The sequence below is a fragment of the Melanostigma gelatinosum genome, assembly GCF_949748355.1.
Source record: "Melanostigma gelatinosum genome assembly, chromosome: 17".
NCBI classification, from domain to species: domain Eukaryota; kingdom Metazoa; phylum Chordata; class Actinopteri; order Perciformes; family Zoarcidae; genus Melanostigma; species Melanostigma gelatinosum.
In genome coordinates, this window is record NC_136650.1 from 7,616,447 (window position 1) to 7,639,071 (window position 22,625).

The 22,625-nt window shown below is 42.3% G+C and overlaps 2 protein-coding genes across 2 annotated transcripts; one reads left to right on the forward strand and one right to left on the reverse strand.

Moving 5' to 3' along the window:
• Positions 1-256: 256 nt before the first annotated feature.
• Positions 257-13,309, forward strand: slc44a4 (solute carrier family 44 member 4). The gene is made up of 22 exons (XM_079288241.1): positions 257-385; positions 4,749-4,797; positions 4,970-5,043; positions 6,476-6,554; positions 6,661-6,760; positions 6,861-6,992; positions 7,663-7,723; positions 7,989-8,106; positions 8,583-8,666; positions 8,867-8,979; positions 9,077-9,199; positions 9,644-9,743; positions 9,934-10,026; positions 10,153-10,255; positions 10,496-10,755; positions 10,975-11,069; positions 11,330-11,433; positions 11,559-11,632; positions 11,751-11,821; positions 11,914-12,008; positions 12,096-12,180; positions 12,404-13,309. Exons 1-22 carry the CDS (start codon positions 346-348, stop codon positions 12,520-12,522), a joined length of 2,172 nt encoding a protein of 723 aa, XP_079144367.1. The 5' UTR covers positions 257-345; the 3' UTR covers positions 12,523-13,309.
• rnf5 (ring finger protein 5) lies at positions 13,304-22,031 on the reverse strand. The gene is made up of 6 exons (XM_079288242.1): positions 21,676-22,031; positions 18,135-18,153; positions 16,708-16,820; positions 16,560-16,617; positions 16,345-16,456; positions 13,304-16,037 (listed from the first exon to the last, which is right to left on the reverse strand). The coding sequence occupies exons 1-6, from the start codon at positions 21,894-21,896 to the stop codon at positions 15,931-15,933; spliced, it is 630 nt and encodes a 209-aa protein (XP_079144368.1). The 5' UTR covers positions 21,897-22,031; the 3' UTR covers positions 13,304-15,930.
• Between the last annotated feature and the right edge of the window lie 594 nt (positions 22,032-22,625).

The following is a 22,625-nucleotide window of genomic DNA, read 5'->3' on the forward strand; positions in this document are numbered from 1 at the left end:
CTACATTTTATCACAGAGCTGTTATTAGGCAGCCTTTCCCAAGAAGAACGTTCTCACCCTCAAGTTTTTACAATCACGTCAGAGTAATTCCCCCTTTTTTTTAAACTACCTTTGATAGCACGCGCAGGTGCACATCCCTCTGCAGGTGCGGTCGCGTCGTCACTGCCTAGTTACAAGTGCCAGGAAGAAAAAGATTTCCAAACTTAGCTACCATGGCCGCTCTGACACGGCGGAGCTCGTTCTAGACGCACTTTTAGCTCTTTGCTCGAACGTTTCCATCACAACTTTAAGAAAAGGAAGCAGAGTTGTAGAAGTCAAGCAGGAGGTTTGGGTTTAAGGCGGACAATGGGGAAAAAACAGGAGACAAGTCCGGACTCCAAGTATGGTGAGTTGACATCACCTGTTTCCTCAGAGGGTTCACTGTTAAAACATAATGTCACGTTAGCTAACTCAAGCCAACGTTACAACTATTTGGCTAATATTTTGTCTCATACTGAGTTCCTTCCAAAAGTTGTGCTGCAATAAAAAAGTGTTTCGGCAAATAATTGATTTTACCAAATTATTTTCACGATTAACGCCAACGTTTTATTTTGACAATGGATATGTTGCTGTTAATTTGTTGCTTTTATTGGTCGTATTACATCTCACAGGTAATTATCAGCCGATAGTGTTTATAACAGATTTGTCCTCATTAAATCCAGCTACTAGTCAACGTTACAGTCTATGAGAGACCAAAGACACCAAATTAAATCTTTCTCTCGGGACAAATGTAGGCTTGTCGTCTGATGTTTGTGAGTCAGCGCATGTACCCGAGTGCCAACTCTATCCTCACTAAACATGGTTTAATGGTTTACTAACTACTTATTACATTGTGTTATAATATAGCCAAAACATCGCAGACATCTGATCTACAGAAGAAGACATGTTTAAGATAAATATGAAGCTTTGAGTTGGCTGCCAAGTAATCTCAGAGGATAAGAATTAAACAAATATTTTGTAGTTTTTGTTTTTTTATTGTTTCTTTTTTTCTTATAAAATATTGGATTCTTTCACCTCTTCAGGTCTCTAAAAACCCTTCAAATAACAAACAATAATCACCTTTTGTTTTGGGTTCATTTCTGGAGGACGACATGAAGCCTGAACGTACACATTGATTCATTTTAATGGTCACAAGTCAGAAAGGTTTATGAAACACTGCTTTATATTAACCACGCTGTCAAATGGGCACGTTCTTATCATGAAATATAAAGTGCAACGTTGCTTTGTTGTGGTTAGAATAGTCAGCCATAATAAAGACGTTTTACTTCATTTTAGTTGTGAGTTAATAATCTTATATTCAGGTATCAAACTGGTAGAAATCCCATTTGTTAACCCTGAAAATATAGACAATTGTGAAACTAGAATCTGAGTAATTTTGTTAATTTTGCTTTAAAAAAACAACAAATTTTATCATTTGATAATTATAAAAGTATTTGCTGAAGATTAATTTTCTGTCATCATTTAATTAATTTATGGTTTCAGCTTTAATACATTTATCTTCCAGCTTCTTTCTCTATCAATTGTTTGATTTACAACAGGTAAGAAATTGGTTAAAAATGCCCATCACAAGGTGACATTTTGAAATAGTTTGTCCGAAAGCCACAGATTTACAATTTACAATAATTGCTTGAAAATGACATAAATTCATATTATAACCACAATAGTTGTATATTGTTCTTCTGTCGATGAACTAATTGTGTGAGCTCTGATACAACTCATGCAGCCTCAGCTACATTGTATGTGATGTAAACAAACTGATGGAGAACGACAGTATCATAAAACACACAGAAGAGAAAGTTGAATCCGCTGACATATTTCCAAAAAAACATTTCAAAGATGTCTTTGTCATGTGGCCAGCAGATTGATGTTTCTCCGGGTCCTGTTTACTCTTTGTGGTTTTTGATATCGACAAAGTCACGCGTCTGTTGACACTCTGGGAGGTTTGTCAAAGACCTCAGTAAACAAACCCTCCCTGAAGGTAAATATGTGATTTCACGTCTCTTCAAACAGCTCATGTAAACATCAGAATACACGATGACAACAGAAGTGTCTGACAGTCCACTGATCACGGTGACAGCCTCTGTTAACAACAAAGAAAAGCCTGAACTCATCACCATTTCTAATCGTTAATCCACTTCCTGCTAGATCCTGTCCTAGCAGCTTTCACAAGAAAGTAGAAATCCTTCTGTTGAACACAACAAGGCTTTCGAATTCAGACCGCCTGTTGTTGCCAAATCAAGTTGTACAACATGTCTGCGTTTTGGTTCTTGTTTGGAGCAGTTACACATTTCAACCTGCTTTCCTGTTTGAAGATGTGCAGACACTCGGTGTTGAGAAATCAGTGACTTGTGACGGTTTGTTGCTGCAAATCATTGACCAGAATGTTTGTTAAAGATGCTCGAGGCGACAAGGGGGAACGACTTAACAGACAGCTGCAGATTCAGCAAATCTCTCCATTAGAGCTCAAACAATGAATCAGTATTTGGTGACTGATTGGTTGTTAACAACTAAGTGTCATTTGTCAAGCAAACTTCACAAACGTGAGGAATTAACGCTTTTCTGTGTCATACAGTAAACTGAATATGGTTGGAATTTGCCTTTTGCCTTTTTACTTTTTCTTGATCTATAATGCAAATAACTCTGTTTTCTCTTTGAATGTTTCTAACGATGAGAACTCCTTTCTGCTGCTGTCATGGCTTTGACGTGTTCAACCATAAAAGTATTCAAAAGCCACATAAAACCTTTGACAATCACATCAATCACGCTTTTAAATGCATCCATCCCCTCCCCTCATATTCTACACTTTTTATGTAGAAGAACATTTTCTACCTTTCTTTCCCCCGGGGTTAGTCTTGTGTATACTGCAGGTTACCAATTCATTGTTACAATATTATTACATTGGTCATTTGTTGCCCCAAATGACGAATGTTTTGAGTCAGTGTTGATTCACCAACTTGTACAAAGTAAAATAAGAGACCGAGGTCCAGTGATGGTCCTCTCACGTATCGTCGTACAGAGATTCAAGGTCTAAAGGTTTAAAGCTCTCCTCCAGCTTTTTACGAGGGCATAAAAGATGAAATGTCCTTTTTTTTAAACTGTGTGACACAGAGTCCCGCTGAGCCCTTTTCCAGTTTCTCTCCTTTACTCCAGACACACAGCAGCGTCCTAGCAGAGCTGCAATCTGACACTCGCGGCACCACAAGAGGCCGATGAACAGGTTTCTTTGTTGAGAAGATTTTGTCACTGTCCCGAGTCATTTCTCTCATATCCCACGCATGAGGTGTTTAGGAAGCAGCACAGAGGCGTCGATGTTTATAGAGATGTGTGGTCTGTCAAATTCGAGGGCCTTTGTGTGGCTGTCTATTGACCTACACTTGTTGTTTACATAAGAGAGAACTTCTTATCTAAGACGTGGAATTATTGCTTCACTCTACCACTGCTCCGTGGAAGTGTTTTTGTATTTACCTGGCCTCAGTGTCAAAGTGTGTTACAGCCCCACTGTGAATGTGTCAGGTGACTGAGAAGCTTCAAACGTACTGCATCCTGTTTGTATATTTGTATCCTACTCAGCAGTCCTGATGCCAGAGTCTGCTGGCTGTGTTTAAGTTTCAGTCAGCGGAGATCATTTAGATACACAGAATACACAGGGAGCTGCCTCGCTAAACGTCCGTCCCCGCAGAGCAATCAAATTATGCAAGCACGTCAGTATTTTGCATGTATCAGATGGGAATCCAACACTTAACCAAATTAGCACCTGCACACTTTTTTTACAACGTCGTACGTTCGGGCTCTTAGTCACAACATTTCACCACTTTTAGCTTTCCATTAGTGTTGGAGTACAGGAATGCAGATTCCCCTGTGATGTCAATCGTTGTATTATCATCGTCTTCTTGTGATCACATACTCCAAGTAGTCTCTTGTGTTTTTCCTGCCAGACTGGATAATGCAACAGAGGCTCACTGAGGCTGTATTTATAGGAATGTTTTCTAGCTGGGGATCTCCTCAAACCCATTAAAATGATTTAAACGTCTTGTCACGCTCCCTCCTCCAAAGGCCAAGACTTTGAATTCAAATGATATTTAAAATAAGCCGGAGCTACTCCGATCCTTTCCTCTGTACTCTCTCAGCACACGAAGGAACCAACGGGAACGAGCTTCTCTTTAGTTCACAAGCAAAGCAGCTTGTTTGTTCTGCTCTCTCTGTTCCAGGAAAGAACAATAAGACGTGTATTTCCTGTAATAGCTGCACCTCTGTTCTGCTCATTTAATTGTAAAGCTGTGAGTAACCAACCCATAAAAGTATAAGATTCTTTCTCCCGTCTCGAAAAGTACTTCCTTGTTCACTTGCAGCGAAATTCATTGACTCTTAAGAAGATGACCAATGTGAGCGCTGGACACAAATGAACCCAATAAGTTTTTTAACACACTAACTTCCCCATATCTCCGTAGGTGCAGCACTCAAGGTTTAATCAGCAGGGCATTCCTTCAGGGGGAATTGCAGTTGAAGTGACTCATTAAAAGCGAGCTAAACTAATGTTTAATAATCTACATAGAAAGAAAGATAGATAGATATGTACTTTATTTATCCCCAGGGGGAAATTTGTAAAATTCTATTTAATCTATCTGAAACCAAACACAGAAGTTGCCGATTACGCCGGTGATTCATTTGCTTTGCATTAAAAGCGACCCGATGTTGTTTTCTTTTCCCAGGAGAACCGGCTCAGTTTGACCCAATGTTCAATGGACCCATGAAGAAAAGGTGAATCCGTCCCATTCCCCACCAACTAACTCCCTTCAATCCCTCAAAATGTCTGTGTTTGCCAAGCTTCTGTTGACTGATAGAATCACATATTTCACCCCCCCAGGCAAACGTCAAAGCAAAGCTCGGCCTGCTAACTTGAACCTGTTGCCGTCTCTCTTTCCTTCCTCAGAGGATGCACCGATATCATCTGCTGCGTCCTGTTCATGGCGGTCCTCCTCGGCTACATAGCGGTGGGGATTTTAGGTGAGAGTAACCAACACAGGCCTTTGTGTCCGCCCCAAACAATCAGTCATTGATTTACAACACCTCCTCTCTGGGCTAATCCAATTGTTCAAGGAACAGGTCTACGTTTTTTTGGGGAAATGCGTTAGTTCGCGTTCCTTACTGAGAGTTATATGAGAAGAGATCTCTCGTGTATCTCCGTTGTACTGTATATGAAATGTAAGTTCAACACCAAAATTGGGGAACAGGAGAAAACAGCTAGCCAACGAAATCCCCCGACCAGTTCCTCCAAACCTCACCGATGAACACATTTGATCTAGTTTGTTTAATAGATACAAAAACTGAAGTGCAAAGACGACAGTTTGTGGTTTTACCAGTGACTTCCTGGATTCATGTAGATCCTAACTTGCGAAGCAACAACGCTGTTACAACCGTCAACGTTTCAAAACTCGGTTGCTCCATTGAAACCTCAGAAACTGACTGTGTGACTGTGTCTGAACTCACACTAAGCTCATTTGATCCCTTCATTGGATGCTTGTCTCAAAGGGTTTTGATTGTATTTGTATATTATATTAACTCTTTTTGTGCTGCATCTCCAGCACTCCACAGTTGGGCCACAGCTAACACCATGCTGCTGGTGTTCATCAATGAATTCATCTATTGTAATTCTCACTACCTATACCGTACTTTGATTTATCATCATCAAAAATACGTTTATATGTGGAGTATCATTATCACATAACAGCTGATTTCCATGTGAACATCCAGCCAGCTGCTTTTTTATTGCCCTGTCATCAAACTCATTCCAGCACTCAGGGCCCTCTCTCTTATCTCGAGTCAACACAACCTGATAAGCAATATGTGTGTCAGTGGCTGAGTGCGTCACAAATACTCCGTTATTTCCGTTCAGAAGCATTAGTTCGACAAGTTTAATTTGCTGTAGTACTTAAGAAGTGAAGTCTACTGGCCAGTGTTGATACAAAAGGGCTGCATTTATTCCTTTGATATATGAGAAACAGTGGTGGGCTGTGTAGCTCCAATGAGGAAACAATACATGCACATTTACATGAGACGTAATTTTCATCTGGCAGATGCTTTTGTCTACTACGACTTACAGTATGTGCGATCAAACCAAACTCCGGAGGAACAAGAGAGATGTTAGTCAGCACTTTAAAGTGCGTCCTGTCAGGCGTGTGATTGGGCTGAAATCATTCTTTCATTGCTGGTATTAATTAATGCATTTATAAAACTATCAGCAGCGAAAAAAAACCTTTATATGTCTGCTCAACACTCAATATCTCATTCAGAATTTACGTTCTAGCAAATTCATCAGTATAGTGATTTCCGTCGCTGCATCTTGGCCAGATCGCAGTGCCGAACAGAAAATGGACATAATGGAGGGTTATTAACTTGATATTATCTTTTCTCTGTGTGTGTGTGTGTTTTCTATTAGCTTGGCTCTTTGGAGATCCAAGACATGTTCTTTATCCAACAAACTCCACTGGATGGTTCTGTGGCATTGGACCAAATGAGTAATTCAATCTATCTTTTGCCTTTTCATATCATGTTTTACATGTACAAGGTATAAAGAATATGCATTTCAAAATCAACTCTTTCTTCCTGCCTTCTCTCCCTCAGAGGCCGACCCAACCTGTTCTACTTTGACATTCTCAAATGCGCCGCATCTGTTAACGTTATGGCAACTGCCCTTAACGGTTTCCAGTGTCCAACCACACAGGTAGAAAAGACTACCGGTACTTGATTTTAGTTGTTTCTAATTACACGGGACTGGTAACCGTACTGTCCCATAAATAATCATCTTTTTCCGTCACTTATAGGTGTGCGTGGCTGACTGTCCCACTGAGTTTTGGGCTGTGGAAATACCGTCATATCTTCCCGGTGTAAAAGCAGCAGACGTTTTCAATCAAAGCTTCTGTGTGCCATCCATAGACCTGGCAAATACTACCAAGGTAAGTTCCAATGTTCAGAATCACAATCAGAACCGTTTATTGCCAAGTACGTCACACATACAAGGAATTTGACTTGGTGGATGGTGCATAACAGTAAACAACGAGCACAGTGCAATAATCAAGACATAGTTTAAAAATATGCTCGACAAAAAAACAGATAACAGTACTTTAAAACAAGTATATTGTAAAAGTGGCAAGTGTATTTAAAGACTACTTTATTACGCTCATATTTTCTTTTAACTAAGCAAGCAATCCACTTCCTGTTTACACCATCACGCGCATGCCCAGTGTACGTTAATGGTCACGTGCTGGCCGCCTTCGAAGGCTGCTGCGTGGATGCTCCAATAATGCTGAAAACTCCCGTGTGGACGGAGATCGGTTCTATTTGAGAACTCTGCATCCAACGAGACACGGCCTAGTGTGGATATGGCCTGATGAGACCTCTCCAGACAGAAGTAGTCACCTGTCGTTTAGCGTCTCTCGCCGCCTCGCTAAACCTGTATTTTGTTGTTACTATGTGTAAACTTTGTGCGTCTCCCTAAACATTTGTTTTGATTTCTCATACTAAAGGAAATGTTTTTTTGTTTTATGAAAGATTGCCTGCATTATAATCAGCAAAAGTAACCTGACACTTTGATCCATTCACATGTCGTGTTCATGTTTTTTTCAGACTGTTAAACAGATTGTGGACAACGAGCTGTGTCCTTTCTTCTACATGCCCACCATCTCTGGTGAGTGACAGCGCTCCTATACGCTACATCATATTCATATTCATTTGTGTCTGATTTGCTGTAAAGGCCGGTCGTGAGTTAAATGCAGCTGCTTGTTTAATATTAGGGTTTAACTGCTCATGTGCGAGAGAACTACACTGTTATGTTTTGTTTACTTCCAAAGATATTAAATGGACGATGGTTTGTTATCCTCGGTATCTTAGAGATTTTGTAATAAAGTGTAATTTAGCGCGTTTCAAGCTGATTTAATTTTCTCTACCGTCAGTGCTGGGGAGGTGTTTGCCCGACATCTCGGCACTGGAGAGGATCCCTTCAGCCTTTTCAAACATTCCCGGGTTACCCTCAGTCAACGACACAGTCGACCTAATCAAGAACGGCACTGGGTGAGATATCGTGGATGCCTGGCCTCAAAATGACTCAATTACAGCACCCGCTCTTGAATCAAAGACAACTGCACACACACACACACACACACACACACACACACACACACACACACACACACACACACACACACACACACACACACACACACACAGGGTCAGTGGCTTCGTGAGTTTCTGTGTTGAGCTGTAGAATAGCAGCTGGTAGTAGTTGCTCTTGTTGCCTGAGACGCCATGTAAAACGCTCTCTTGGGACTTGCAGAAAAACCCTTTCTAGCTGTCTTTTTTAGCCTGTCGTTACCACTTCATTGCACCCCACTAGCCTTTACCACTACATTGCTTTTGTTTCTTCCAACAGGCGCTTTAGAGATGCATCGAAGCTTTTTTTTCATCGTTTGTTTGTTTATAAACCCATTTTGTCCGTTTTTCCGAGAACCGTCCCTAACGCAGCTCGTCCTTGTTTTTGTCTTCAACAGGGACATCGTGAATGGCTTCAATGCCAGGGACATTGGTATCCGCATCTTTGAGGATTTTGCGTCGGCATGGCCGTGGATTCTCCTGTGAGTTGCCTTGACGAACTACACCACACACACACACACACACACACACACTGCCACCTATTGGCTGACATACAGATATAAATTACTCTTGAGATTAATTGGAACTTTTGGTCTGACAATTTGATAATTTATGCATTGACCTCTTCATCCTTCACCTTGTCTGTTTTCTTACTCCATAACTGATTCATCTGCCCTCTCAGCGGTCTGCTCATAGCCATGGTGGTCAGTATGCTGTTCCTGTTGCTGTTGAGGTTCACGGCTCCAGTGATGGTGTGGGTGCTCATCATAGGAGTCCTGGGTGCGGGGGCATATGGTAAACACTCACCCGGAGCAGTTTATTTGTTTTGCCAAGATTAGATGTTAGATTAGACGAAAGTAGCCTCTGAGTTGTTGGTGTGTTTCTCTCGCAGGTATATGGCACTGCTACTGGGAATATGATAACTACAAGCAAGCCTCTGCTACCATCAGTGACGTTGGCTTCACCACCAATCTCAACGTTTACCTGCAAGTCCAAGAGACCTGGCTGGCCTTCTGTGAGTCACAAGCTTCACACATCTCTTCTCAAAACGTGGAGACAGTCTCGTCTTTTTACTTTAGTTCTTAGTGGCAATAGGTTTGTGCTGCTGGAAACAAAGATCAGACCAACGAAGAAGAAAAAGATGTCTGTATACTAGTGATTAAAGCTCCCTTGTATAAATATACTGTATCATCCATGTTTTGACACAAGAGAGGAAATGAGGGGTATAAAAGGGAGCTAACCAATGACACCATAAATACTGAATCTTATCCACATCCAAAAATAAATGCAATAAAACCATTGTTGGTATACGCATGAGTCACATGTCATGTTTATAACCAGTTGATTCATGACATTGCGTAATGCGTCTGATAAATGACAACACTGATGTAAGGGTTATAGTGGTTCATGTTGGATATTTGTAAATGTTAAACAGCAGTTCTTCTCCCCCCCCCCTCAGTGATAATCATATCTGTGGGGGAGGGGATCATTCTCCTGACCATCATCTTCTTGCGGACAAGAATCCTCATCGCCATCGCCCTAATCCAGGAGTCCAGCAAGTGAGTCCTGGTGCCACACGTTACATCTCATTTATGACACAACTGAACACAACCCATGTGCTAATCTTAAAGGGGATTTATTTACAGCCTTATCTGCTCCATGTTTCATTTATTGTTATCCTCATTTTGTGTCTTTCCGTGAAGAGAAAGGCCTTGGCATAACCTTGTAGTGTGTGTTCATATCCAACAGGGCAATCAGTCACATGATGTCCTCTCTGCTCTACCCTTTGGTCACCTTTGTTCTCCTGCTGGTGTGTGTCGCTTACTGGAGCGCCACCGCTTTGTATCCTTCAAGTTTTAGACTATAGTTTAAATGTTTCTGAGATGACTCTGTGTGTGTATTGTTTTTACTTTGCAATCACTTCTACTGTCCAGAGAATCTGTTCTTGGCTTAAACTGATGAACGTAGATATTTGGCCACCTCGGGAGGCCCGATCTACAAAGTGGTGGCTCTAAACTCCACTCTTGACGACTGTAAGAGTATCAATGGCACTGTGAACTGTGACCCTCAGGTGAGTGGGCAGGATGGGAACTCAGTGTGGGTGAACATTGTGACCTACAGTCAAAACTTCTCTCAAATGTTCAATCTGGTTGAATAAGCTAATAGAAGGAATTGGCTGTCAGCTGTCAAATCACCAGTTACACAACTGTGATGTACCAATATAAAAATGATTGTCTGTCATCCTACTGTTGATGCCCTCACACACCTCTCGCCCACTTCCCCCTCTCACTCTCCCGTCTCCCCGTCTCAGGACTTCAACTCGTCTGACTACCCAGGCTGCCCCTCAGCCAGCTGCATCTTCATCAAATACAACGAGGAGGGTCTCTTCCAGAGGAACATCTTCAACCTGCAGATCTACAACGCGGTGGCCTTCCTCTGGTGTGTCAACTTCGTCATCGCCTTGGGGCAGTGCACGCTGGCGGGGGCCTTCGCCTCCTACTACTGGGCCTTCACCAAACCCGATGACATGCCCACGTTTCCCCTGAGTGCCAGCTTCATACGCTCGCTCAGGTAGGCTAACGAGCTGCTGTGTCATTGGTTACATTCAAAGAATAAATGTGTCCATCTCTTTCAAAAGTGTCCAAAAAAACTGAATGCCTGCATTCCCAAAGGGAGCCGTTTCTGGATCTTTGTCATCCTGTCTGGCTTCTGGAGGACGCATTAGACCTGCAGATAACAGTTTTGGGGAAGCAGCTAGACAGTCAGACATTTTGGTTTTGTACATTTCAGGTACCATGTGGGCTCCTTGGCATTCGGTGCTTTGATCCTGACCCTAGTGCAGATAGCGAGGATGATTCTGGAGTACATAGACCACAAAACAAGAGGTAAGACTGACCTACTCTCATCTCGTCTTCACTTTCTGCGTTACCTTAACGAATACTGAACACGTTCTCACTGCTTGGTTTATTTTTGTGCTTCAGTTTAAATAAGTCTTTATCATGGCAACGGATCAAAGTGCACTTTATTCAGAGCAACTTCTAGTCTTAATGGTATTAATATATAAATCCCGTGACACGTTTCAGTGATTGACGTGTGTGCCGCACGTTGTTGGGCTCGTTAACATGTTTTGGTGGTCTGTCTCCAGCGGCGCAGAATCCATGTGCACGTTTCATATTGTGCTGCATGAAGTGCTGCCTCTGGTGTCTGGAGAAGTTCATCAAGTTCCTCAACAGGAACGCGTACATCATGGTAAGCACAACATGTCGTTGGGCAGCTGTTGGTCCCTCACATTTGAATTGTTGTGTAGTTTAGTACTACCGAATGGAAAACAAACATGCTTTGCAAAAAATGATTTGATTTTGTTTTCTCGACAGATTGCTATTTATGGGAAGAACTTCTGCGTCTCAGCCAGAAATGCTTTCATGCTGCTCATGAGAAATGTCGTGAGGTTTGTGGTGAAGTCTTGTTTCCTCCTAAAGGGATTACAGTCGGTGTTGTCGATGCTAGCTGGCTACATTTCGTCTGACCTGTTCATCACATGAAGGTATTTGTGTTTGTCCCCTCAGGGTGGTGGTGCTCGATAAAGTGACAGACCTGCTGTTGTTCTTTGGGAAGCTCCTGGTGGTCGCAGGAGTGGGTAAGGAATAAAAACAGAGATAAATAAATAAACAAATATGTGTTGTTAATACAGTGAAGAGAAGAGACTCTGACATCTCACTCTCGTTCCAGGCGTGTTGTCCTTCTTCTTCTTCTCTGGGAGAATACTGCTACCAGGCAACACCTTCCGCTCCGAAACCCTCAACTACTACTGGATGCCAATCATTGTAAGTTACAAATGATTCTTCTCCATTTTTGAAAGCAATGAAACTTTGTTCTGAGTCTCATCTCTTTTTGTTTCTTCTTCTCTGTAGACGGTGGTGTTTGGTAGCTACCTCATAGCTCATGGATTCTTCAGTGTGTACAACATGTGTGTCGACACACTCTTCCTCTGCTTCTGTGAGTTCACCGAGTGTTTATAAAAGCACGGCCCATTCACGTTATTGACACAGAAATACGACCAACATGAGATTTTTGAACACGCAAATATTCTCAAATAATGTTTAGTTAACAGCGTTAAGCTACTCAACACTTAACTTGGATCATTTTTTAAAGAAATGATCCAACAATGCACACATGGTGTGTTTCACCACTTCACTCAATTTGTCTCCCCCTCTCTCAGTGGAGGACCTGGAGCGGAACGATGGATCTCTGCAGAAGCCGTACTTTATGTCCAAAAACCTCATGAAGATCCTCAACAAATCCAACAAAGCTCCAAAAAAGGGTGAAGGGAAGGACTGACAATCGTTTACACCTTTTAACACTCCATTGTTTTCCAAATAAGTGGACCAAAACTAATTCGCTGATTTTGCACTTTTTAAATCTTGTTTTATTGTGTATGTGTGCGTGTAGTATTAATGACACACTGAAGAGAATGAATGTGAATGCAGGGGATGTGACAGCTTAAGTTGCTCGGTATCTTCACGACTTATTTCTTCATTTGTTAAAATGATTTTTTTATTTTGGCTTTTTATCTTTTTATTTCACTGAAAGTCATAAAACAATTCTTATGTTATTTTAAATTTGTTATTTGTTTGTATTCATTTGATTTCGGACATTTGAGGGATTTATCCTGTTGTCAGTTAATCCAGTTTAAAGTCCTTTAATGCCGGTTTCTGTTCTGTTGGCTGAGATTCTTCAGATGAACACAAAGAAAATGCAACGATTTAAAAAAAAAGTTCTTATACGTCATATATGTTTGTATATAAAGAAAAGTTTTATAAATACAAAACATTTGTATTACCACAATATCGATGATATTGATCATTTTGCATCTAAACATCGAACAAAAAGTTCGGAAATTAGTGTTTGGTAGATTATTTCTCTGTTGTAACAATGCTTCTTGGCAATAAATGTCATACCGTTGGAAAGCCTGTTTATTTACCTTTATGTTTAAGGAACATGCATTTGTGGGATGAGCAGCACAGCTCAGTATGTGGGTTGCGCCCATGAAATTTGCCAAATCTTCTCTGCCAATGCCAAACAGCTTATTCTGCTGTTGCTATTGACTCTTGTTTGGTGGATTGGATGATTGAATTCTATCAGTAACAAGGAAGAAACAAGACATTGGCAATTTTTCAATTTATTCATTTAACAAACGGGAGCGTCAGTAGCGTGTGGAAGAACCACACACAGCTTAGGCAGAATCTGGACTCATTGAACATAACGTTCCCCCACATGTTCAGGCTCCAGTGCAGGTGTTGCCGACACCAGCGCAAACCGGTCCGACGGTCAACAGCAACAGCACAATACGCTGTTTGGCATTGGCAGAGAAGATTTGGCAAATTTTTCATGGATGCAACCCACATACTCAGCTGCGTTGCTCATCCCACAAATGCATGTTCCTTACAAATGGGGCATCGTTTGAAAGGTAAATAAACAGGCGCCCAACAGTATAAGACTTATTGCCAAGAAGCATAGTTACAGAGAAATAATCTAACAAACACTAATTTCCAAACTTTTTGTTCGATGTTTATTAGATTATCCATATCCAAACAAAAGCAAGTAAACAGTGATTTTATCTTTTAAAACCTCCAGTCACTGACAAGATGAAAGATTCTGACCCTTTGTTCTGTGGATGAAACGAACCGATGACACAGACCCAAGTCCTTTGATATTAAAATGCAGAAAGTGACGACAGAAAACAAGTCAGCGTTTTAATGAAGTTTTAATCTCCTACATCATTTGGTTTTGCACAATGGCTCCAGATTTAGTCTGTCCAATCACGACTTCCATCCCTTGTCATACAATTTATAATACAAAGTGTCGCTTGAACGGACAAGTATGCAAGAACCGATAAGCTCCAGCAGCCATGCTGTCCATCCCACAGAGGACCGTCACCCCTCACCCCAGTGTGACCCAAACACCCGATTCAATACCTTCAGCTGAATTCTGATTTTACACATCAAAGCCGTGTTTACGGGTGTTTGAGCACTACTGTAGTCGTATGAAGGCTTTTATTGCTCCAGAAAGCTGCAAAAATCGGGTAAATGTCCTTGTCGTTTGGGGGCTGAAGACAAAAAGTTTGAAACTGAAACAAATCTGCGTTGGAAAGCAGCGAACGAAGCACTTGCTGCTGGTTTACTTGTCAAATATCCACACGAACTCGTGTCACTTTAGGTTTTAAGTCGCTCAACTGCTTCAAAACGTTTGCGCAGTAAAAAGGGACACTGCACCGTGCACCATGGCAGTCAGGAGAGCCAGCATCCTCACATCAAATCACATCAGCAGGGAAGGACAAACTCTGCGCTCATAACATTCATTTATCTAAACGGGAGAGGTCGGCAGACGCTATTCATTTGGGCCGCGAGCCTTTTGAGTCCAATGGAAGGAATTAGTGAAAAACCAGGAATAAGATCATTTCTCGCTTTACAAAAGCATCCCGAGGCCTATTTGATCATCGTCCTCTATCGCCCTCTCTGTGGCTAGTCGTCCACTCAGAAAACACGTAAAAACAGCTTTTACAATATTCATATATACAAATATATAGAATGTTTACACACTCACTCGGACACACAGACTCATACAGTCAGGGGGGGAAAAAAACTAAAACACAAATCAACTGTGACAAAAGTTCATTCCTGTAAATTCTCCGTGTGCAGACCTTTCCCCTCCACGACTAACTGAAAGGATTCTGCTCTCTCGTTGCACCGCCTGTGTAGCATCTCGTCGAGCTACTTTATTTGCCAGAACTTCTCTCTTGACAGTTTACTCTGAAATTACCAAACTGTGTGTGTGTCTCAGATTGCTTTTTACTCTCGAGTTGCTCGTGTCGACACGAAAACCTCCCAAACGGGCCCTTTAACGGTTCACCCGTCCATGTTGGTACAGCTTTGTGAGGAAAGACACAGCAAGTGGTTGAACACCAGCACGCGCATCCATCTTAAGGACAGCTCCGTCTACAAATGACTTCACAGTGCGATGGCAGGTTTTGTTAAGACATGTATATCTAAAAATGCATCCACCTGTGCCGTTTCTATCCGTCCAAGTCGCACATTCTGGGACTACTTGTTCAAATCAGGATGAAACTAAAACATCACGCGATAACAGTTTTCACCTCCCCGCCGAAAATCGTACATGTCTGATCCGCTACTCTTTGGCCTTTGAGGGTAAGATAAAGTTGATACCCCCCCCCCCCCCTCTCTCTATTGAAGGACTAAACCTTCAAGAGGAATGTGAAAAACCAAAAGAGAATTAGTCACTGCCCCGAGTTATCCTCCACCCACCTCTTTAAAAAGAAAGAACAAGTCCTCTACGTAGGTCACCCCGATCGCTTAATACTGTCTCTGAACCCCAACAGTTAGTTTTCTGTGTGCATATATCTACAGGTGCCAACACGACTTATTTGGGGATCCACGCACCACTACTCACCAGGGTTTCTTGCATAAACAAAAATCAATGAAGCAGGTGGGCGGGGCTAAGAATCCTAAAGAGATATATATATATATATATATATATACATACATATACATACATATACATATACATACATACATACATACATATATCCCAAGTTAGTACCTGCTAGGAAATGTAAAATGAGTGTGTGTGTGGCTTGAGTTTAGTGTGTGAGAGGGCTTCTAAATTTATTTGTTGTTGTTGTTTTGCGCTCCTCGATCCACTCGTCCGTCCCTCCAGTCGGGTTCTCCGTCACACGCTCAGGAGCCAGAAGAAGAAGAAGATGGCCACGAACAGGAAGAGGGAGTCTTGCCAGTTGTTACTGCCGTTGTTGAGGTTACTGTTGCCTTGGTGATCACCTGCATAGAAGGTTAACACACCGGTGATGGTGCGTTTACATCTGCACTCTAACCGTGTCGCCTGAAGGCAACAGATGCGTTTAGATGGAGCTTTTTTACCAAATCACAGGGTTCATGCGGTGCTCACCTAATTCAATTTGGTCATTCAGTATTAGACTTAATTGACATTTATACCATGGCCATCATGAATCAGCTTCAGTAGGAGACCCTCGTGTAATCACCTTAACTGGTCATCAACCAATCAGACCGTTGGGATTGATTTTAAGCCTGGAAAGAAAGATGTTTGCTCATCTAACCAGCAATTTACCTGCTCTGTGAAAGGGGTCGTTGGCGTTGAAGACTGTGGTGAAGAAGCCGAAGGGGAAGGCGCCGATGCCGAAGGACATGTGAAAGCCGGTGTCCCCGAAACCCTGAAACATCTGAGAGGAAAAAAAAACCAGATCACATTTGAAAAACAGGACAGACAAACAAAAGAGAAGATTGTAAATATGAGCTTAAATCAGCGGATGTGAACCGACTCACCCCGCCTCGACCCTCTGGCTCCGTCCTCTGTCCCGGAGGCCGAGGTGGAGTTTTCAACCTGAACAACCACAGACATGTCTATAATCATGAGGCAACCATGAGGCTGTAACAGGAAATCCTGTTCACTCAGAGGCAATGCTTTGTGTACCTGGGGTCCTCCTGGCTGGAGCTCCCTCTGCCATACAGTGGGATGACTTTCTCTCTGCTGATGCCCGCTTTACACACAGGACACTGCTGCCTGCTGGGCCGCGTCTCCAACCACTGAGAGGAGCAACAGAGGAAGAAAAGCGTCAAACTAAATCAGATAAACCCCCGTTTCTACTGTCTAAATACTGGGTTCACTTCAGACTTCAAGAGATTAACAGCGAGTAAATTTCCACGCATTGGTTGCAATCATTTTTTTAATCCCCACTTTGAATATGTGCGGCGCTCACGCTGCTACACCGAGAGCAATGTACAGCGTGGAGGAAAGAAAGCTGCAGTAAACGGAGGCGTTAAGTGCATAATAGGGGTGGGAATCACCAGAGATCCCGCAATACGATACTTGGGTCACGATACTGCGATATTATCACGATAACATAGGCCTATATTGCGATTTATTACTTTTTTCAACTTCAAATTATGTCCCCAAAGGAACTGTGTCAACATGTTTTATCTAATAAGATAGTTTTCAGTCTGTTCATCTCACTTCAATCATTTTATTGCAGCACAATAGGATTGTCAAGCAGACAGACTGACCAACAATGTCATAAATGTTGCATGAACCTGACAAACTGAACTGTTTGTATCACTACATCGTCCAACTAAACTAAATGCAAACGTGTGGACTCAGTATATGAACTATAGCTTCTATAAGTAGGATATAAGAGTTATATAACTCAGTATAACTTGTGATGCGTGGACGTGGAGGGCAGAGAGACAGTTATGCGCTGCACTCTCCCCATGAGCCGGCTACTGTTGGCAGATTTAACCCCGTTGTGAGGCTCTCTTTGTTTTGACCAACTTCCCACCAATCACACTGACCCGGGACCTTTGCTGACCTCACCAGAAAACAACTCAGCACCATCTAGTGGACTGAAAAAGTAATTGATTTGATTTTTCTAAAAAAAAAAAGAAAAAAAAGATTTTTTTTATTTTTTATAGTTAATATAATAAAAGATCGACACTTGGCGTCCGTGTATCGATACAATATCGCCACGCAAAATATCGCGATACTATGCTGCATCGATTTTTTCCCCCACCCCTAGTGCATAAGAGAGCTTAATCTGCACTCAGTCAACCGACAGGTGTCGTTCCCACGCTGAGGTTACGTCACAAACGCATGCTGCAGTTAAAAGGTGTTATTCAGCCAATGGCGTGTTTTCACGTAGTGTGTCTGATCAGAGGCCGCCTCTCAGGAGTGTGTGGTCAGGTACAGAACTGTATTGTATTGATCAGTCTTCAATTCACGGCCTTCAGTGGAAGTGGATGAGGTGGGGTAAGCTGAGTAGAAGACTCATCAGTCAGAGTATTGAAAACACCTGTGAGGCTATTTAACGAGTATTATTTAAGAAGGGTGACAGAAGAAATACTCACTTGGTGAAGACAGGGCCAGCTGTAGAGACAGAGACAAACAAAATGAATTAATGTGCATTCTCACGATAAAGCCTTTCTCTCATCTTTTCTTAAACCGCAAGGTCTGTTTTTGGGAACTCCTAGTGCCGTTAAACTGGTCACATTTCCCTGCAGAAGCTCAGCTGGTCAGAACCACCTGTCTAACGAGGTAGCTGATTGAACTCGTCCCCGCTCCCCATCGTTAGTATTAATTGGCTCCGTCTGTTGTCAGCGGTTTGACAAGAGTGTTGGCAGTGTGACCTGCTGCATTGTGGGAGTTCAGGATGCAAGTTTGAAGAAAAAAAACCACCACATCAGTGAGTATTTCTCCCTCCAACACAGTTATAACTCTGTACTGCCCACAAAAATCTAACTGTACAAAGAAATGTTGAAAGCAGCAATTAGTCCCGATTACTGTCTGGAACTGTTTTTAAAAATAGTGGGGAAAATATGAAGTACAGTTGCATAAAAGTACCACTCCAACTGAAATACTAAAGAAAAGTCAAATTATTGTTAATCCGATTTGTATTTGTTGAGAATAACAACAGATGAACTACAGTATAGTACGTGTTTTTTTTAAAACTTAAACTAATGAGTATGACATGTCTGGATAACTTAATCCTGCATCATAGATTAAACGTTTGAGTTAATAAGTTAAGTTAGCGTTCAGCCATTACAGAAAACTTAACATAATATCTGACTTCATGTATTTAATGTCTCTCTAAAAATGCTTATGTCAGAGATTCCTTGAGATAAACTTCAACAGCAACGTAACTCATATTATGCCGGTGAACAGGCCGGACTTGTTTTCAACACGTTGTAGTATGTCACAACTACAGAACATTCAAACTAATTGCTTCAAACAAACAAAACAAACCTCCCACCCACCCACACACACACACACACCCACACAGTGTAACACCGGCTACCAGATCGCAGCTGAGAATGACATTCCTGTGTCTACAAACCATACAAAGTTGATGTAACAGCCCATTCAACTGTGATTTAACATGTGGCCACACGCACAGCCGAGCTCCTGTGACCTGAACATGACTGCTTAGGTTCCAATAAGCGGCTCAACATCCAGACTGTACGCACAGACTCCATTACGTGAGCCATTAAAGTCTCATTTTCATAACATTTTCATAACATAATCCGACAGTGGATTGTCGTCCAGCTACTCCCCTCTGACAGTAATGTTTCCGTACACAATGCCGTGTGGTCGTTTTAGGTAAAACAGAATTCTCTGAAATGTTAGCAGCAGCGACGGAGGAGTCCGGCTGCATGCAACTACTGTCCTACATTTTGGGCTGCAGTTTACAATTCCTCATCCCAAATTGACATCTTCAGTTGTTGTTGTGGCCAAAAATAAGATATTCATCTTACAATTAGAAAAAACTGATTTGCTGAAACATGACGGAAGGCGATTATTGGGATCTCAACCTCAGTTTCACTTTTTTTTACTTTTGTGCTGACTTTAGGCTATTTGAGCATTTTTTTGGCAGAAGCAGTTGTTTTGCTGCGGCTGAACGAGTGGAGCAATGCAACCTGCATTGCTTCGGTCCAAAGCAATACATGGTGTCAAAGTTGGATACAAGCTGAACAGATGGATGTTTAGCCGTTTACACACTGAGCTCATCACCAATACTGAATGTGGGCGATGTGACAGACTGTGATTCATAGTGAAAGATTCAAATGGAAATAGACAATTTATCTGACATTGAGCAGCAATGTTGATCTGAAGTTGCAGCAGGTGACCCGACGTCGCCGCCTTGCCGATCATTTCATCACAGTTTCATCAGAAGATGAGAGAGACGAGTAACATGGCAACTAAGTTACATCAGCTCCCAGAACACCGGAGCTTCACCGCACATGTAACTGTGAGGGGAAGTTCTGTGATCGAATATCAAAAGGAACCAACGCTGAACATCATCAGGTAATATTAAGATTCCTGCACGAATAAAAAGGCCTCAGGCAGTGTGGTCTTGTGTACTCATTAACACGAATGCCGTCTTTTCCTTCATGCCCAGCATACTGCTCTATATGTTCAGTGAGGAAATGTTAGTTGTATTACTTTAAAAAAAAAAAGAAAGGCACCTTTTTCTTTGCAGATGAGACAGAAATGAGTCACATTAACCTGTCCACCTTTCATCCAACTGTCTGTCCTTCAGTTGAATCTTTATTTTAGGTCTGGATAGAGAGACTTCTCCAGAGTGTTTTCAGAGGGTTTCTCTGTTCCTCGACACTGATCAGATCACCGTCATAAAAACCTGCAGCATCCTGCTACCTACTTCCTGAAACTCCTGTTTCTGCTTCCAAAGCAAATGCACACCCAAACGTATCTTTTAAAACGGCTAGGCGTACGTCTTTAACGGGTAAAGAGAGGTTTACATGTTCTTCTGAGTCATGCCTTTTACTACTGATTTGTATAAATGCCCTTGAGGTTTGACCCAAATCCCGATCTCTTGGCTCTAATCTCACGTTGGGCTGGCAGCGAGCAATGCCGTCAATAAACACTCGTGAATGAGCCTTTAAAACACGTCGCTGTGCGCGCATGTGTAGATGTTAAACACACAATGGTTTGAAGGTTGAGCCTTGCGCAAGTCTGGATGAAAACAGAGATAGGAGAAGGGACTCGTAGTTAAAGTGCTACCTTGGATTACACTGACTTTCCCTTTTGATTAATCTACTAAACTGTATGTACAGGACCTTTTATGGTTGGAAAAATAAACGTGTCAGTGCTTTCAGGTAGGCAAACTGTACGGTTTCTGAAATACCTAAAAACCTGCTGCATCTTTGGCATTCCTGTACTGACATTCCCTTATTACGTATTGGCTGACGTGTGACGCCAATAAAACATGCTTGAACAGATATTGGTTGATGCATTGTATTAATCAAAGCTTCCATTGTAAAGCATTTGATGTACTAGGAATGTGGCTGACATTGTCTCAATTTATTGTATTGTTTAGTCTATACTGACAGAACATTGTGGAAAAGTCTTAATGATTTATATTTTCCAACAAACTTTTAAAAAACAAACATTTTGGACTGCTGTGAATGACTGACCATAAACCTGATCTCAAAGCTGCCAATGATCAGCAGACAGTTTAACCTGAAAGTTAATGCGTCACAGGATGGTGCGTGACCTCTGACCTTCACGAAACCAAAGGATCGAGCTGAGCCACTGAACAAGATCAGATCTCATGTGCAATATGCAAATGTTGTGAGCGACCAGCCTTCACCGGAGACAGCAGGACACGGTTACTAGAGTTCAGCCACACTTCATCCATCACTGACTGGGTGACAAACCCCTCTCCAGGTGTAGCTAACAAGCAATCTTGCCCGTTTTAATCTAACTACTGTTAACGGTGAGTTATTGGGCGCAATTCCGCGGTGAAATGTATCAAACTGACGCAAACGGAGGCCGCACAGACGGCAAAACTACACACCAGGAGAGCTGGACAGAAGCAAAAACAACCACCACCTCCACACATCACAACTACCCCGCCCCCTCGTCTCGTACCAGAACAAGTGGCCGCACATACTGATGACAGCGTCCCTGGCAGTGTCCAAACAAATGTTGCACTCGAAGGTGGCTCGGTCCCGTTCGCCCTCGCCGCCGCTGCTGCTGCCGCTGCCGCCGCCGCCCGGCCCGTCGCGGTCGTTGCTGCTCTCCCTGGCCGGGAATCCTCCTCTGCTGGCCGGCCCGCCGTCACTCGAGAACCGGGGATCCGCGGCCGCCATAATGTTTATTGCACGAGCAAGGAAGGTAACGTACCAGTCCAACCCAACCGGGCCCGACCCGTACTATAGTTAGCTGTCTGGCGACGACAAGTGTCACCAGACCGAGCCTGCTGCATGGATATATTACGGGCTGCTGCTGCTGTCGCTCTACCTGAAGGAGGACTTCCGCTTCCGGGAAAAACACGGACGAGGGGCGGGGAGAATAAAAACACCCGCCCCTAATAATAATCATATGGTAATTATTGTTATGATAAAATCAATGTTTCATAGGGTTTCAGTGCTTCTATTTTACGTAACAATTTTTTTTTTGGGGGGGGTAATGTTCTTTTTTCAATAACTGTAAATAAAATGCAGTTATCAGCGCAATTTTTGCCGAAATAACAGGGGGAAACCCTCAAATCAAAGAATATACTTCACGCACAATTTAGTTGTATTTTCCCCATAACTCATGAGATGCAGATAACCTGTTTTATACTTGAATATAATTAAATTAATATTATTTATGCAATTTGTATTCGCTTTGTTGACATCTTATTTTGAAAACCGGAAGTTGTCTCACGTCGATCACTCCGCCAACTTCGCAAAGTTTCTCGCTCCCTATCTGGGCCGTTTGAACGAGTTTACCGTGATTGTCAGGATATAGGTGCACTAACGCTTAATTGGCGGCTGGTTTGACCACAGAGATCCGAGTGTCTGCTGACTTTACCGCAGTCGACGACGGCAGGTACA

Bases quoted from the DNA above. Each gene is read 5' to 3' on its own strand.
- rnf5 (XM_079288242.1), bottom strand. From the start codon at position 21,896: ATGGCGGCCGCGGATCCCCGGTTCTCGAGTGACGGCGGGCCGGCCAGC. The intron at 16,618-16,707 runs GTACACAAAGCA...GTGGTTGTTCAG, and splicing joins TCCAGCCAGGAGGACCCCAG to GTTGAAAACTCCACCTCGGC. The intron at 16,457-16,559 runs GTGAGTCGGTTC...TTTTCCTCTCAG, and splicing joins AGCCAGAGGGTCGAGGCGGG to ATGTTTCAGGGTTTCGGGGA.
- slc44a4 (XM_079288241.1), top strand. From the start codon at position 346: ATGGGGAAAAAACAGGAGACAAGTCCGGACTCCAAGTATG. The intron at 9,744-9,933 runs GTGAGTCCTGGT...CATATCCAACAG, and splicing joins CTAATCCAGGAGTCCAGCAA to GGCAATCAGTCACATGATGT. The intron at 11,434-11,558 runs GTAAGCACAACA...TTTTCTCGACAG, and splicing joins ACAGGAACGCGTACATCATG to ATTGCTATTTATGGGAAGAA.